The 16,150-nt window shown below is 50.7% G+C and overlaps 1 protein-coding gene across 1 annotated transcript in view; it reads left to right on the top strand.

Moving 5' to 3' along the window:
* The first annotated feature begins 12,342 nt into the window (after positions 1 to 12,342).
* The window catches only part of PLEKHG2 (pleckstrin homology and RhoGEF domain containing G2), a 38,210-nt gene continuing 34,402 nt past the window's right edge, over positions 12,343 to 16,150 (top strand). Inside the window, exons 1-3 of the mRNA XM_060257788.1 lie at positions 12,343 to 12,435; positions 13,139 to 13,289; positions 14,958 to 15,025. Of these exons, the coding sequence (XP_060113771.1) occupies positions 12,343 to 12,435; positions 13,139 to 13,289; positions 14,958 to 15,025 (312 nt within the window). The remainder of the gene's footprint in view (positions 12,436 to 13,138; positions 13,290 to 14,957; positions 15,026 to 16,150) is intronic.

Genomic DNA, 16,150 nt, shown 5'->3' with positions numbered 1-16,150 from the left:
TGAGAATCACCCTGGGGTTGAGTTCTGTTTCTGAATGTTGAGCTGGCTTTTAAAATATTTTAAAAAAAAAAAAAACCTTCCAGCAGAAGCAGAAACAGACTCAAACGGTCCTAATTCTTGCGTCGAGGTTTGCCGTATTTCAAGAACTCCCACGAGGGAGCTTGCAAATTCGAAACAGGCCCCTCGGTTTTAAAAGAGGAGACGTTCAGATTTTATAGATGACGTGCCCATTTTGACACAGACGGGGGACACATGACACCGGCGGGTTCTTGGGGGAGGGATAGGGTGGGTAGTTTCCCATCAAAACTGATTTGGGTTGTAGTTTTTTTGGGTTGGAGGCAAGAGAGATTTGGAACCGATCCTTCTGTTTTGCAAAAAAGCGTAAAGGCTGGCCTATCTGATTTCGGGGGCAAACTGAAGCCAGGGGTTGAGGAAAGGTTACATGCATTCGAATTCAGAGCTGTTATGAATTTCCAGACTGTATTTCTCAGGGGGCGGAAGGGGATGAAAATAATTGGCCCGCCACGTGTTGCTTTCGGGAGCATGGCGTCCATGGGTCCAGAGGTGTGTGTGGGGGAGGGTGTGCTTAAGGCTGTCCTGATTAAAGGAGTCTTAATTAATTAATGCATGCGTTTCAGTGGATTAAATCTGCATGCATTTCCACATGAGTAAAAAGAGGGGTGGTGAATGAAAACATTCTCATATAAAAGACCTTCTGCATATGCAAGCAGTAGTCTTTATTGCCTTCTCCTTCCATTCCCCCCAAAAGCCCTAGACCAGGGGTGTCGAACTCAGGTTATGAGGGCCAGATCTGACATAAATGAGACCTTCTCAGGCCAGGCCATGTCGGGCCGGGCCGGGTGTGTTCTTATTTAAGATCAGGTAGCAGAGAGATAAATTTTATAAAGACCACAGACAAACTCAATTTTTTTTTTTTAAGAAAAAGACCGTTAAAATAAAACATGCTTAAAACATTAGTGCTCATCGGTCTTAAAGGTGTTTTCTTTGTATTTCTTCCGTGGGATCCAGGGAACTGGGCAAAGGAAGCTCTGGCTCTATACACACACACACACATATATATATATATATACACACACACTGTGGCTAATAGCCACTGATGGACCTCTGCTCCATATTTTTATCCAATCTCCTCTTGAAGCTGTCTATGCTTGTAGCTGCCACCACCTCCTGTGGCAGTGAATTCCACATGTTAATCACCCTTTGGGTGAAGAAGTACTTCCTTTTATCCGTTTTAACCTGACTGCTTAGCAATTTCATCAAATGCCCACGAGTTCTTGTATTGTGAGAAAGGGAGAAAAGGACTTCTTTGTCTACTTTCTCCAACCCATGCATTATCTTGTCAACCTCTATCATGTCACCCCGCAGTCAACGTTTCTCCAAGCTAAAGAGCCCCAAGCGTTTTAACCTTTCTTCATAGGGAAAGTGTTCCAAACCTTTAATCATTCTAGTTGCCCTTTTCTGCACTTTTTCCAATGCTACAATATTCTTTTGTGATGCAGTGACCAGAATCGTACACAGTATTCCAAATGAGTGTTGGACTGGAGGGGCCATTGGCCTGATCCAACATGGCTTCTCTTATGTTCTTATGTGACACAGAGTGTTGGACTGGATGGGCCATTGGCCTGATCCAACACGGCTTCTCTTATGTTCTTAAAGAAAACCATCTTCAGCTGGCTCCTAAAGCTTGAGAGTGGGGGGCCAGGCACACAAACCTGGGAAGTCTGTTCCACAATTGTGGGGCTGCCACACAAAAAAAGGCCCTGCCTTGGGCATGCACCAAATGAGCTTCCTTCGATTGATGAGATGGTCAGGTCTGCTTCTCTCTGTGAACTTAATTCCCGGGCAGGGATGTCTGAGAGAAGACACCCCAGTCCCGAGTTCAGTTGCCAGTACCAGGTTGGGAAATATCTTGGGGGGTGGGAACTTGGAGAGTCTGGGAAGAAAAACCCAGAGATGGTGGAGTTTGGGGAGCAGAGGGACCTCAGTGGGGTATAATGGTCCACCCAAGTAGGTGAACCATTCTGGAGATCTATGGTCAGGGGTGGAATTCTAGCAAGAGCTCCTTTGCATATTAGGCCACACCTCCCTGCTGTAGTCAATCCTCCAAGAGCTTCCAATGCTCTTTTTCTGAAAGCTCTTGGAGGACTGGCTACATCAGGGGTGTGTGGCCTAACATGCAAAGGAGCCCCTGCTAGAATTCCACCCCTGTCTAGGGTAATAGCGGGAGATTTCCAAGTGAACACACAAAGCTGCCTTTTACCAAATCAGACCTCTGATCCATCAAGGTCAGTATCATCTCCGCAAACCGGCAGCAGCTCTCTGGGGACTCAGGCAAGAGGTCTTTCCCATCACCTCCTACCTGATCCCTTTGGCTGGAGATGACAGGAATCAAACCCGGGACCTTCTCCATGCCACGCAGATGCTCTTCACCTAAGCCACAGCCCCCTCCCCTGGCCACCCCTGCTTTCAAGGCACGCAGAGCTTTCAAGGAACCGTGGGGCCTGGCTGCAAGTGTGAGTGCGCATGTGAGGTTTTGGGGTGAGCCGTCCACATACGGGAGACATTGAACCATGCCTGCCTCCTCACCCCCCCCCCCCCAATCTCGCTTTTCTTCCCGGCCACTACTGTTCCCTTCCCTGTGGAGGATTTAGCCAACACGTGTTTTCTTTCAAGAGAATAATTGCTTTTCGAAGGGGAAAAAACACAAAACCGGCCCCAGGACATTCCTGAGCCGTGACTTCACAGTAGAACAGGGTAGGAGACAGCGGGATCTAGTTTGGAGATCGCCAGCCACGGGGAAGGGGGGGGGGGGCGAAGAGGTTGCGAGCTCTCTGAAACACTTTTCTCACGATGCCTGGCTTGAAATCCTCCAGACGCAAGGCCGAGTCTTTTGGAGCATCCTTCGGTTGGATTCTGAGTCCTAGAATAGAGCCCCGTGACCCAGAGTGTCAAAGCTGCAGTACTGCGGTCCTAAGCTCTGCTCACGACCTGAGTTCGATCCTCGGCGGAAGCTGGGTTTTCAGGTAGCCAGCTTGAGGTTGACTCCGCCTTCCATCCTTCCGAGGTCGGTAAAATTAGTCCCCAGCTTGCTGGGGGGAAAGCGTAGATGACTGGAGAAGGCAATGGCAAACCACCCCGTAAAAAGTCTGCCGTGAAAATGTTGTGAAAGCAACGTCACCCCAGAGTCGGAAACGACTGGTGCTTGCACAGAGGACCTTTCCTTTTCTCAGTTGGATTCTGAGTCCTAAAATAAGGGCAGAGGGAGAATACATGAATATATGAATTTGTGTTTTGCTGAATCATATACTTGGCCCACCCAAGTTAGTATTGAGAACCAGTTTGGTGTAGTGGTGAAGTGCGCAGACTCTTATCTGGGAGAACCGGGTTTGATTCCCGGCTCCTCCACTTGCAGCTGCTGGAATGGCCTTGGGTCAGCCATAGCTCTCACAGGAGTTGTCCTTGAAAGGGCAGCTGCTGTGAGAGCCCTCTCAGCCCCACCCACCTCACAGGGTGTCTGTTGTGGGGGAAGGAGATAAAGGAGTTTGTAAGCCGCTCCGAGTCTCTGATTTAGAGAGAAGGGCGGGGCATAAATCTGCAGTCTTCTTCTTTTTCATCTTCTGTCTACCCGGGCTGACAGACAGCAGCTCTCCAGAGTCTCAGACTGAGAACTTTCACATCTTCCTAGGGTTGATGGATTATGCTATTATGTGCTAAGCATTTCAAATCACTGTCCATGTGGCTGCTGCTGCTGCCGCCGCCGATTTAACGTAAAGCATTCTGCATATGCTCAGAGGCCCTTACGTAGGGTTGCCAATCTCCAGGTGGGGGCAGGGGATCCCCCGGTTTTGAGGCCCTCCCCCCCGCTTCAGGGTCATCAGAAAGCAGGGGAGGGCAGAGGGAAGTGTCTGCTGTGCACTCCATTATTCCCTATGGTGGCCGATTCCCATAGGGTTTATTGGAAAATTGATCCATGGGTATCTGGGGCTCTGGGGGGCTATGTTTTGAGATAGAGGCACCAGAATTTCAGCATAGCATCAAAACACCCCCCAAGTTTCAAAACGATTGGACCAAGGGGTCCAATTCTACGAGCCCCAAAAGAAGGTGCCCCTATCCTTCATTGTTTCCAATGGGAGGGAGACATTTTAAAAGTGCACGGTCCCTTTAAATGTGATGGCTAGAACTTCCTTCGGAGTTCAATTGTGCTTGCCACAGCCTTTCTCCTGGCTCCACCCCCAAAGTCTCCTGGCCCCACGCACAAAATCCCCAGCTATTATTGAGTCAGACTTGGCAATCCTACTTTTACCTGCTCCTTTGAACTGGAGATTCCGGGGATTGAACCTGGGACCTTCTGCATGCCAAGCAGAGGCTCTGCCACTGAGCCACAGCCCCTCCCCTGAAGATGAAGAGTCTCTTTAGCAAATGTGGCGTGTTTAAGGAGAAGACGCAGGAGGCTGGGCCTGGAATATTCCCGTCTCAAGTCTCCTTGAAATAAACGGGAATTGTGCGGCGCTCACAGAAAGCTATTTCAGGAACATGTTTGCACCCAGACGCCAATGCATTGCTCAGCGATGCCGTCTTCTCTTTGCATTGGACTGTCTAGTCTTGTGATCTTTAATCCCCTTGCATCTTACACTGTCTTTATGGTGAAAGTTTAACCCTTTTGTGCAAGGAACACACACGCACAAGAACACCGCTTGGATTTACAGACCCTTAAAACTACAAGGTAGGGTGGTTCATCTTCAGGTTTGGAAAAAAGGGGAGAGGTCACTGCTAGACAATATGTGAACAATGGCCAAGAGGTTAGAGTGACCAAATAACTACGATGCAATTATAACAACCTGCAGTAAAATTACAATATAAAGCAAGTTTCAAAATGCTTGTAAGGAGGAGTTCCGACGTACAGGAAGTTGACTTGACCAGGCTTGCTTCGATTATTCTTCTAGCATAGGGTGCATAAACAGCTTCAGAGAGAAGGGCGGGGTATAAATCTGCAGTCTTCTTCTTCTTCCCCTTTGCAAAACTCTGAGGTTGCCCTCTCCGTTCCATGCCCTTTCCTCTTCCCACCTGGCAAGAGCAGACCTGGGCCGCTGGCTGAGTGGAAGGCTGTGCGTTGACTCGCAGTTAGCGGGTGGCGGCGAGGCTGAATCGGGGCTTTGTGCGGCTGCTGCCACCAGACCAGGCAGTGCCAAGCACAGAGGGGGTGGCTGGGCAGTGGAGCCTGTGGTGTCTGCCTGCGCAAGCAGAAGTCGTTGCTGCTGCCTCGGCCAGCGCTCTGCTCCCAGCTGGCCCCAGGACTGGTTCTGAGCAAGCACAAGATAGGGTTGCCAATCCCCAGGTGGGAGCAGGGGATCTGCTTTGGAGGCCCTCCCCCCATTTCAGGGTCATCAGAAAGCAGAGGGGTGGAGGTAAATGTCTGCTGGGCATTCCATTATTCCCTAAGGAGACCGATTCCCAGGTATCATGGAGAATTGAACTGCGGATATCCCATAAAACTCCCCGTGCTAACAGACTGTGCGCTTGTGCATGTCCAGAGATAGAAATTTTAGAACATGTGTTCCTAAACTGTACTTTTTGCTCTGACCTGTGCTCCACGCTCATTAAACCGTGTCTGAAATTGCTGAGCAGTTGGGTTAAAATGGATAAAAGGAAGTGAAACAGATAAAAGGAAGTTTAAGTGTGCGGACTCTTACCTGGAAGAGCCGGGTTGGGTTCCCCACTCCTCCACTTGCAGCTGCTGGAATGGCCTTAAGTCAGCCATAGCTCTCGTAGGAGTTGTCCTTGAAAGGGCAGCTGCAGTGAGAGCTCTCTCAGCCCCACCTACCTCACAGGGTGTCTGTTGTGGGGGAAGAAGATAAAGGCAATTGTAAGCTGCTCTGAGACTCTGTCCTTGAAAGGGCAGCTTCTGGAAGAGTTCTCTAAGCCCCACCTGCCTCACAGGATGTCCGGAAGGGAAAGGAAATTGTAAGCTGCTCTGAGATTCAGAATACAGGGTGGGGTATAAATTCAATATCTTCCTCTAAAGGGAGAGCCATTTTGGCGTAGTGGTTAAGTGTGTGGACTCTTTTATCTGGGAGAACCGGGTTCGATTCCCCGCTCCTCCACTTGCAGCTTCTGGAATGGCCTCGGGTCAGCCATCGCTCTCGTAGGAGTTGTCCTTGAAAGGGCAGATGCTGTGAGAGCTCTCTCAGCCCCACCCACCTCACAGGGTGTCTGTTGTGGGGGAGGAAGGGAAAGGAGATTGTGAGCCACTCTGAGACTCTGATTCAGAGAGAAGAGCGGGGTATAAATCTGCAATTCTTCTTCTTCATCTCCCCCTTAAAAATACAAGCTCCCTCTGAAACCAGGTTGCAACCATTGCTGAGAGAGTAGAGGAGAGTGTCTGAATCCTGCATTCCTCCATCTTCCGGCCTGTGAGTCAGTCAGTGGAGCTCTTGGGCTGGGACGCAGTCAAAAGCCTCACTTTAGTGCTCTGCTGAGTGTGCGTATTCGTGCACCAAAGGCAAGTTTGCTGTGTGTGGAGATGCATCACGCAACTTGTAATCCTCCAGCCGCACGCCTCTGGGTTTCCCCTCATCTGTCAGGCCTCAAAATGGTCCTTTTGATGGGCTGTCTCTCCCCCTTTCTGCACTTTTCCTTCTCCACATCTGGCGGGTACAGTCATGAAGTTGCCTTTTGGTGATTCAGAACAGTAGTCCATCAAGGCTGGGCTATTCCATGCTGCCAGAAGATTAAAACGGAGGAGAACTGTAAGCCGTTTGGGTCCTCCGTCAGGGAGAAAGGCAGGGTATAAATGAAGGGAATAAATAGTATATCCGTAGCGGATCCCAAAAGAACAGTCAGAAGGCTCAGAAACATGGGTTCCTTGACCGCTTGGCAAATTTGGGGATGGTTTGAAGTGAGGTACGGGGGAGAGACCGCTTTGGTCCACGTCTTAAGAACATAAGAGAAGCCTTGTTGGATCAGGCCAGTGGTTCATCCAGTCCAACACTCTGTGTCACAGAAGAACACAAGAGAAGCCCTGTTGGATCAGGCCAGTGGCCCCTCCAGTCCAACACTCTGTGTCACAGAAGAACATAAGAGAAGCCATGTTGGATCAGGCCAGTGGCCCCTCCAGTCCAACACTCTGTGTCACAGAAGAACATAAGAGAAGCCATGTTGGATCAGGCCAGTGGCCCATCCAGTCCAACACTCTGTGTCACATAAGAACATAAGAGAAGCCCTGTTGGATCAGGCCAGTGGCCCCTCCAGTCCAACACTCTGTGTCACAGAAGAACATAAGAGAAGCCCTGTTGGATCAGGCCAGTGGCCCCTCCAGTCCAACACTCTGTGTCACAGAAGAACATAAGAGAAGCCATGTTGGATCAGGCCAGTGGCCCATCCAGTCCAACACTCTGTGTCACATAAGAACATAAGAGAAGCCCTGTTGGATCAGGCCAATGGCCCATCCAGTCCAACACTCTGTGTCACAGAAGAACATAAGAGAAGCCCTGTTGGATCAGGCCAATGGCCCATCCAGTCCAACACTCTGCGTCACATAAGAACACAAGAGAAGCCCTGTTGGATCAGGTCAATGGCCCATCCAACACTCTGTGTCACATAAGAACATAAGAGAAACCATGTGGGATCAGGCCAATGGCCCATCCTGTCCAGCACTCTGTGTCACATATGAACATAAGAGAAGCCATGTTGGATCAAGCCAATGACCCATCCAGCCCAACACTCTGTGTCACACAGTGGCCAAAAAACCCAGGTGCCATCAGGAGGTCCATCAGTGGGGTTAGGACACTAGAAGCCCTCCCACTGTGCCCCCCCAAGCACCAAGAATATAAGAACATAAGAGAAGCCTTGTTGGATCAGGCCAATGGCCCATCCAGCCCAACACTCTATGTCACACAGTGGCCAAAAAACCCAGGTGCCATCAGGAGGTCCATCAGTGGAGCCAGGACACCAGAAACCCTCCTACTTTTGCCCCCCCCCCAAAAAAACACCAAGAATACAGAGCATCACTGCCCCAGACAGAGAGTTCCAACTGTACACTGTGGCTAATAGCCACTGATGGACCTCTGCTCCAGATGTTTATCCAATCCCCTCTTGAAGCTGTCTATGCTTGCAGGCGCCACCACCTCCTGTGGCAGTGAATCCCACGTGTTAACCACCCTTTGGATGAAAAAGGACTTCCTTTTATCTGTTCTAACCGGACTGCTCATCCATTTCATTGGGTGCCCACGAGTCCTCGTATTGTGAGAAAGGGAGAAGACGGTTTGGACAGCAAAACCCAAGGGGCTTTGTAGATAAGTGGGGGTAGCCAGAAACTGGACAGCACTGCTTCTCCTGCTGCAAGGAGGCTGGCCCTCCCCTCTGCGGCTTCGGCTTCCTCTTTTAAGCTCGCTTTTCTCCCACGCAGTGTGTGTATGTTTGTGTTTGACTTAGCCAGCCAAGGAGATGGGCCCAGACCGGCGCATTCCCGCCCCCCCCCCCTCCATCTGGAATGCATTTATTTTTTCTTCCACTGCAGAGGCCTGCGAGAGAGTGCCCCTGTCTCACCCCAGCTTGGTGGGCTTTTGCAGTGCCAAAGGTTGCAGTGCCAACCTCCAGGCAGGGCCTGGAGTTCACCTGGAATGATGGCCAATTGGCAGGTCGCAGAGATCGGCTCTCCCAGAGGAAGTGGCTGCTGTCGAATCATGGGATCATAGTCAGAAGGGACCTCCAGGGTCATGGTCTGGAGACCAAGTCCTATGAGGAAAGGTTGAAGGAACTGGGGATGTTTAGCCTGGAGAGGAGGCGGCTGAGAGGTGATAGGATCACCATCTTCAAGCACTTGAAGGGCTGTCCTATAGAGGATGGGGTGGAATTGTTTTCTGTGGCCCCGGAAGGTGGGACCAGAACCAATGGGCTGAAATTAAATCAAAAGAGTTCCTGGCTCAACATTAGGAAGAACTTCCTGACTGTTGGAGCAATTCCTCAGTGGAACAGGCTTCCTCCTTGGGAGGTGGTGGGCTGTACTTCCTTGGAGGTTTTTCAACAGAGGCTAGGTGGCCATCTGACAGCGATGAAGATCCTGTGAATTTAGGGGGAGGTGTTTGTGAGTTTCCTGCTTTGTGCAGGGGGTTGGACTAGATGACCCTGGAGGTCCCTTCCAACTCTATGATTCTTCTCTTGAAGCCCCCACCGCCCCATCAGCTGGCTTGGAGAAGGCATTTCTCTCTTTAAATCACTTCTTCAAGTCCAGCCAACTGGCGGCTCAAAAAATACATTTACAGTTAAAGTTGCTTCCTTTGCACCTCCCCCTCCATCTATTTGCCTTCCTTCTTTCCTTGCGGCTCTCAAGCATCTGAATGTTTATTCTGTGTGGCTCTTATGTTTGCAAGTTTGGCCACCCTGGCCTAGGAGGTCTCCAGTCACCACCTGTAGGATGAAGTTGAAGCTCGGAATATTGATAACCATGAATTAATAACTGGCACCACAATTCTACATACAAATTTAAACATTTCAAGCCTTCCTATGAACAAATTAAAAAGGTCAAGGTAGTCCCCTGTGCAAGCACCAGTCGCTTCCGACTCTGGGGTGACGTTGCTTTCACAACGTTTTCATGGCAGGCTTTTTTTACGGGGTGGTTTGCCATTGCCTTCCACAGTCTTTTACACTTTCCCCCCAGCAAGCTGGGGACTCATTTTACCGACCTCGGAAGGATGGAAGGCTGAGTTAACCTTGAGCCGGCGACCTGAACCAGCTTCCGCTGGGATCGAACTCGGGTTGTGAGCAGAGGGCTCCGAGTGCAGTACTGCAGCTTTACCACTCTGCGCCACGGGGCTCTCATGAACAAATTAGTCACCAATAGTACCCAGGGACATACATATTAGGAAAATCCTCATCAATGTCTTTAAAATCAGAAATGCCCCTTAAGGTGCAGTATTTTTCTCAGCTTCTCAAAATGAGTGGGGGGGGGGAGTGTGTGTGCCTACCCCATGCTCGATTCAAGTGCTCCCAAATTCTCTTGCGAATGTGAGTAATTTCTGGCGCCCAGAAGGGTTTTCCTCCTGATCTCATAAAAGCCAGTGTGGTGCAATGGTTAGAGGTTTGGGTGATGATCTGGGAGACCCAGGTTCGAATCCCTATTCTGCCATTGAAGTTTGTTGGGTGACCTTGGGCTGGTCATGCTCTCTCCACCTCGCTTACCTTGAGGGGTTGTTGTGAGGATAAAACAGAGGAGAGCAAAAAGAATGTAAGTGATTTGGGGTCTCCACGGGGGAGAAAGGGGGGATACAAAGCAAGGCTTTTTGGAACTCCTTTGCATATTAAGCCCCGCCCCACCCCTGATGTAGCCAATCCTCCTAGAGCTTACAGTAGGCCCTGTGCTACAAGCCCTGAAAGCTCTTGGAGGATTGGCTCCATCTGGGGGAGGTGGGGCTTAATATGCAAAGGAGCTCCTGCTACAAAATTAAAAAGCCCTGGATTTAAGCAAATAAAGAGAAGTGATAAATATGTATTATATATTTGTTTGTCTTTAATTCATTGATTTTATTGTACTTTATAATATGCATGGGGTAGATAATTAATGTTGATGGTACATAGTATATCTATGGAGCATTCATATAATGTACTATGTCATATGCATGGGGCAGATAATTAATGTTGATTATACATAGTATATGACTTATCGCTAGGACAAAAAATAGTTTAGTGAAAATTCTAGTTCTGGGGACTAGAGATAAGGTTTATGGCCTTTTTTTGGGATGTGTCCTAGAGGGGTTTAATTCCTATTTCTGGCTTACAAGACCAATGTTTTGATGTTAAAACTACTGGGACTATCAGTTAAGTATGCTGTTTTCTAGTTTATTGATTATAGGGATGAAGGTGAGAAAAATTAGGAAGTATAGGGCTTCACATGTTCTCAGAGGCACTCCGGTGCGAATCCCAGGGGTCGTTGCATTCAGACTGGGGAAAAATGCAATGTATAATCAGCAGGTGGAACTCTCTAATACTGGAGGCAGGGCTGACTGCCGCCTTAGATGGTTTGCAGTGGGGGCACTAGAGGAAGAGGTCCGTTAAAAGGGATGGACCATAGCAGTTTAGCAAACTCTCCATGGCCAGAGGCAGTCTGCCACTAAACATCAGATGCTACTGGAATTCTTGAACTTTATGATTCTTTGCTGGGGTCTTCTTGGGAGGAGGCGCAGGAAGGATCTGAGCAACTTAAGGGCGTGAACCACCCCAAAGAGGCTCGGGGCCTCTAGAGGAAGAGAAGAGACAACCGGAGCAGCGCAGGTGCGAGTGAGTTTCAGGGACGCAATTTTTCTCCCTTTTCTGCTAAAATGTACCGGCTTCAAAGCATGAGGACGCCCCAAGAAATAGTGAGTTCAGCTCTTTATTCAGTGGTTCGGCATAGGGAGATAGGAACAGAACTGTCCCGTGGGACCAATGGCCCTGCTTAGATGCATGCAAACCTTCCCACCCAAAAACCCATTACCATCATCCCATTACACACAACTCTAGGTTAATAGCTGTCCAGATGGGTTTTTTGCCTACAACTCCCATCAGCCCCAGCCATTGGCCATTCTGGCTGGGGCTGATGGGAGTTGTAGGCAAAAAAAACATGTACCGATGGCCACCCCTGATTTAGGGTCTCCAGCTCAGCCAAGTCTCCGCTGGCCCTAAGGCCAAACTCCAGTTCAAATACATAACATCCGCGTTAACACGTGTGTTAGAGCAGCGCTGAACGTGAGAAAAGGGGAAGGGGCTCCGGCCTCCACGCCACAGCAGGCGAATGAAGGAAAGTGGGGGCCGTCTCAGATCCCTTCCTCCTGAAGGCATCGCTGGCACGTGGGAGGGAGTGCCTCTGAGCATGTGCAGAGTTGATCTCCTTCCTCTCTGATGCCTACGGGTCCATAATGGTGCAAAACGTGTCCGGGGGCGAGAAGAGAGGTGCCGGGGCTCATATCCGCTGGAAAGCCATCTTCTCCTCTCCCCACCCCGCACACCTGGGTAATCCGGAACATGAGGATAAATGATTTTCGGTGGCGAAGGAGGTTTGCACTTTGCACATGTTCGGAGGAACTCTTCTCCTTCCCCAAACTCCAGGGCTCAGCTGTGCCAGCTAGGGCTGCTAACTCCAGAATGGGAAATCCCTGGAAATTTGGGGGGGGGGGGAGCTTTGGGAGGGTCAAGTGCCTCAGCCGTCTAGAATGTCCCCCCCTCCCTAGCAGCCATCTTCTCTAGGAAAGCAGATCTCTGTCGTCTGGAGAGACCAGCTGTAATACCGGGAGGTCTCCAGGCTCCGCCGGGAGGTTGGCAACCCCCGACGACAATGGGCAATCGGGCGGAATGGGAGCCCCGGCAGCAGTTCCCGGTCCGATCCGCAGCCTCACGGATCGGCGCAGGGATGCGCCGCGCAGAACCCAAGGCGTTGATTCTCTGGTTTGGTTAGATTACTTCTTAGATCACAACGGAGAAGCGGCAAAGATTTCCAGCGCCGGAAAGCAAATAGTTAACCTCCCCCCCACCCCTCCCGCAGGAGCATCTGTGTTCGCGCAGGAAATTGCCCAACAGAAGTGCCCTGACAGCAGCTCCCCGTCCGATCCGCAACCTCTTCGGATCGGCGCAGGGTTGCGCCGCGTTGATTCTCTGGTTTGATTAGATTTCTTCTTAGATCACAACGGAGAAGCGGCAAAGATTTCCAGCGCCGGAAAGCAAATAGTTAACCCCACCCCTCCCGCAGGAGCATCTGTGTTCGCGCAGGAAACTGCCCAACAGGAGTGCGGGCGGGAGAATGCGTGTGCCCCCTCCCCCACCCTCCCCTCCCCCACCTTCCACCATTCGCCGGTCCGCCCCCTTTCCCAGGGGCTGAGATCTGTTGCTCGCCTTCTCGCGGCAGATATATTTTTACCTCTGCAAAGACCTCCCAGAGGAACCCGCCCCCCCTCCCGCCTTCTCCCTCCCCCCCCCTCGAAATTGCAAAGAAAGAAAGACGCTTCCTAGATCTGGACGCGGGAGATCCGGGAGGGGCGTGCTTTGTGCTTGGAGAGGTGGAGGGGAGCAGGAGAAAGAGCGCGACCCCCATGCAGGCGCATGAGCAGCCCGGATCGGAGACCCCGGGCTTTGCCCCCCTTTTCTCCCACAGGTTGGGCGGCTCAGCCGGCGGGCCCGGGAACTCGGGCGTGATGCTTTGGGCTGGTGCGAGAGAACCCCGCCGCTTCTGACACCCCCCCCCCCCTCCCCGCCCCAAGGACATCGAGAGGCGAAGATTTGGGAAACCAGACCTGGGCTGGAAGGTAAGTTCAATTCCCATTTCCGAGAGTCGCCGAATCCAGAGAAGGCGGCGAGCCGGGATTTGCACCCCTCCCCAAAAAAAAACCCTCGGGCATATTTACTCACAAGTAACCCCTATTTGCGTGCATAGGACCGCGCCTCCCTTTGCAGGCTCAAGTCGCTCGCCTCTGCGGCGCCCCTGGACTCCATTCGAACCTGGTCTCGGTTTCAACCCGGGGTGGAAGAATGAGAAAGAGCTCCTGAGCGTACGCGGAGTGCTTTCCCCTGTCTCTCGCACACAGAACTCCCCCCACCCCCGCTGGGCTTAGTTAGGGTAAAGGAAAGGAGCCAACCCGCTCACAGACTGGGACATCCAAGGGCAAGAATCCCTTCTCGGACGTCTCATTTGTTTCCTACAAAAAATGCGACCACGTTTCCGGCAGGGAGACCCACCCAAATGCCTGCGTTGGAGGCAGGGGAGTTTAGGCGCGTTCGGATGTGGGGCCAGTCCTTTGGGGGAGCCCGTGAACTACACAGGAGTCGGGATGCCGGTGTTTGCGGCACACTGCTCAAATGCCCCCCCCCCTCTCCCCGGCCACGTTTCTCCCCTCCCGGCAGAGAGTTCTGGAGGTCGGGGGCTTTGATCGCGGGGCAATGGCCCAATTCCGCTGGTGCCAAGAGTCCCACCCTCCCCTCTGGAAGGTCATAAACTTCATTTCAGATTTCCGGGACTCGGCCCACCCTGGAGGAAGGGGGGGAGGGGCCGAGCTCTCTGTGCATGCCCAGAAAGCCTTTGAACAAAATAGGAGTCCATTGCACCTTTAATTTTTTTTATAAATGAATCGATCAGATTTTTGTGAACAGATTTTCACTTGACAATAAAGAACGCTGTCATCTATCGCCTCAAATAATGCAGCCTTAGTGAGAATGTAATAAACAGATATAAAAAAAGAAACAAAACAAGAAAAAGAAAGCTGTGATCCATAAAATAGAGAACCAGGGAGCAGTCATGCAATTCCTGAAGAGCATCCAGTGAAAATACCTTCTGTTGACTGATTCTACTGTAGGAATGTACAAATAACTGTCCCAATAATCTATTAAGAAATCCAGTTAGTCAAACTCAACTAATTAGAGCTCACAGTTTTTGTATTCAGACCAGAGAGAAAGGGAGCCCAGAACATATTAAAAATAGAGCGTATCATGATAAAAAAAAACGTTTTTGGGGAGAGAATATTATGTTTGCTGAGCTATTCCATTATTTGGAACCAGAACACAGTGAATTTTTCTGGAGTACGTCCTGTCAGAGCATCAGTGCTATAAATTGAGATTTTACTGAGTAGGAAATAATCCCACAGTCGGGTTCTCTGAGCATGTATCGAAGGCAGAGCCTTGTCTCTCCAGTGCGCAGCAACCTCCCATCGTGCTAAATTGCACCTTTGAGACCAACGTTTATTCGGAACGGAAGCTTTCGTGGGCCTGCCCACTTCTTCAGACGAGGAATGAGGTCCAGTAAGCAGAGACACATACAGCTGGTGGGGTTTGGAATGCCCAGTGGTACAAAGTTAAAAGCCTTTTTGCGTGGCTCTGCTTCTGCTAGTCCGGGCTTGACCTGATGGTCTCTTGACCCCAAGACAGATGCGGGGGTTCAGTCCCCCAAGTGCTCTTTCTCTCTCTCTTCCCCCCCCACTCAGCCATGCAGGGCCGGATCGAGGGGGGGGGCTTGTCCCAGGCGCCGACGGAGGGGGCCCCGCCAAATTGGGTATGGAGTCCATTGTATTCTATGGGACAATAAGATAGAATGGCCCATAAGGGGGCGTCATTTTTTAATTTTGCACACACACCCCCTTCAAAAAATATGTCGATCCGGTCCTGCAGCCATGCCACACCCTATGTGCAACTTCTAAGCCGTGTCCATCGTGTGGCTCCTGCTTTCAATACCACTTTCTGGCTCAGTGGGGGAGGGGTGCCCATGTCTGGATTCTTGAGGATAAACCGGTTGTCTGTTGAGACTGAATTCAGGCAGGCCTGGCTTTATTGAGGAGGACAGTCCTGGATTCGAATTCTGGGAAGCAGGAACTTTGGAGTTGAAGACTCTCCCTTGTTTCTCGAGGGCAGGGGTGGCCAAACTCGCTTAAGGTAAGAGCCACATAGAATAAGTGCCAGATGTTTGAGAGCCGCAAGGCAAAAGGGCGGGCAGGCAAATAGATGGGGGGGTGAGGGAAGCGGAAAGAAAGCAACTTTAACTTGAAATCCATTCTCTAAGCCAGTGATCCCCAACCTTTTTGGCACCAGGGACCAGTTTTGTGGAAGGCAACTTTTCCATGGGGGGTGGGGGGGGGATGGTTTCGGGATGATATAATTATGCACTTTATTTTGGTATGGTGGTTAAGTGCGCAGACTCTTATCTGGGAGAACCGGATTTGATTCCCCACTCCTCCGCTTGCAGCTGCTGGAATGGCCTTGGGTCAGCCATAGCTCTGGCAGGAGTTGTCCTTGAAAGGGCAGCTGCTGGGAGAGCCCCCTCAGCCCCACCTACCTCACAGGGTGTGTGTTGTGGAGGAAGAAGATAAAGGAGACTGTGAGCCGCTCTGAGATTCAGAGTGGAAGGCTGGATATAAATCCAATGTCTTATTATTATTACTACATTGTAAAATATAATGAAATAATTATACAACTCACGGCCCAGTCGCTAACAGGTCACGGACCAGTACCGGTCCATGGCCCAGGGTTTGGGGACCTCTGCTCTAAGCCACCAGCTAAAGAGACAAATGATTTCTCCAGCCCAGCTGATGGGCCAGTGGGGGGTTTTGAGAGCCACACCATACGTGTGAAAGAGCCACAGTTTGGCCCCCTCTTATCTAGAAGCTAAATAGGAAGCCAGGAG

This window comes from Heteronotia binoei, chromosome 17 (assembly GCF_032191835.1).
Source record: "Heteronotia binoei isolate CCM8104 ecotype False Entrance Well chromosome 17, APGP_CSIRO_Hbin_v1, whole genome shotgun sequence".
In the NCBI taxonomy this organism is placed as follows: Eukaryota; Metazoa; Chordata; class Lepidosauria; order Squamata; family Gekkonidae; genus Heteronotia; species Heteronotia binoei.
Note: the sequence above shows the minus strand (reverse complement) of the source record. Positions and strands in the feature narration are given on the sequence as shown.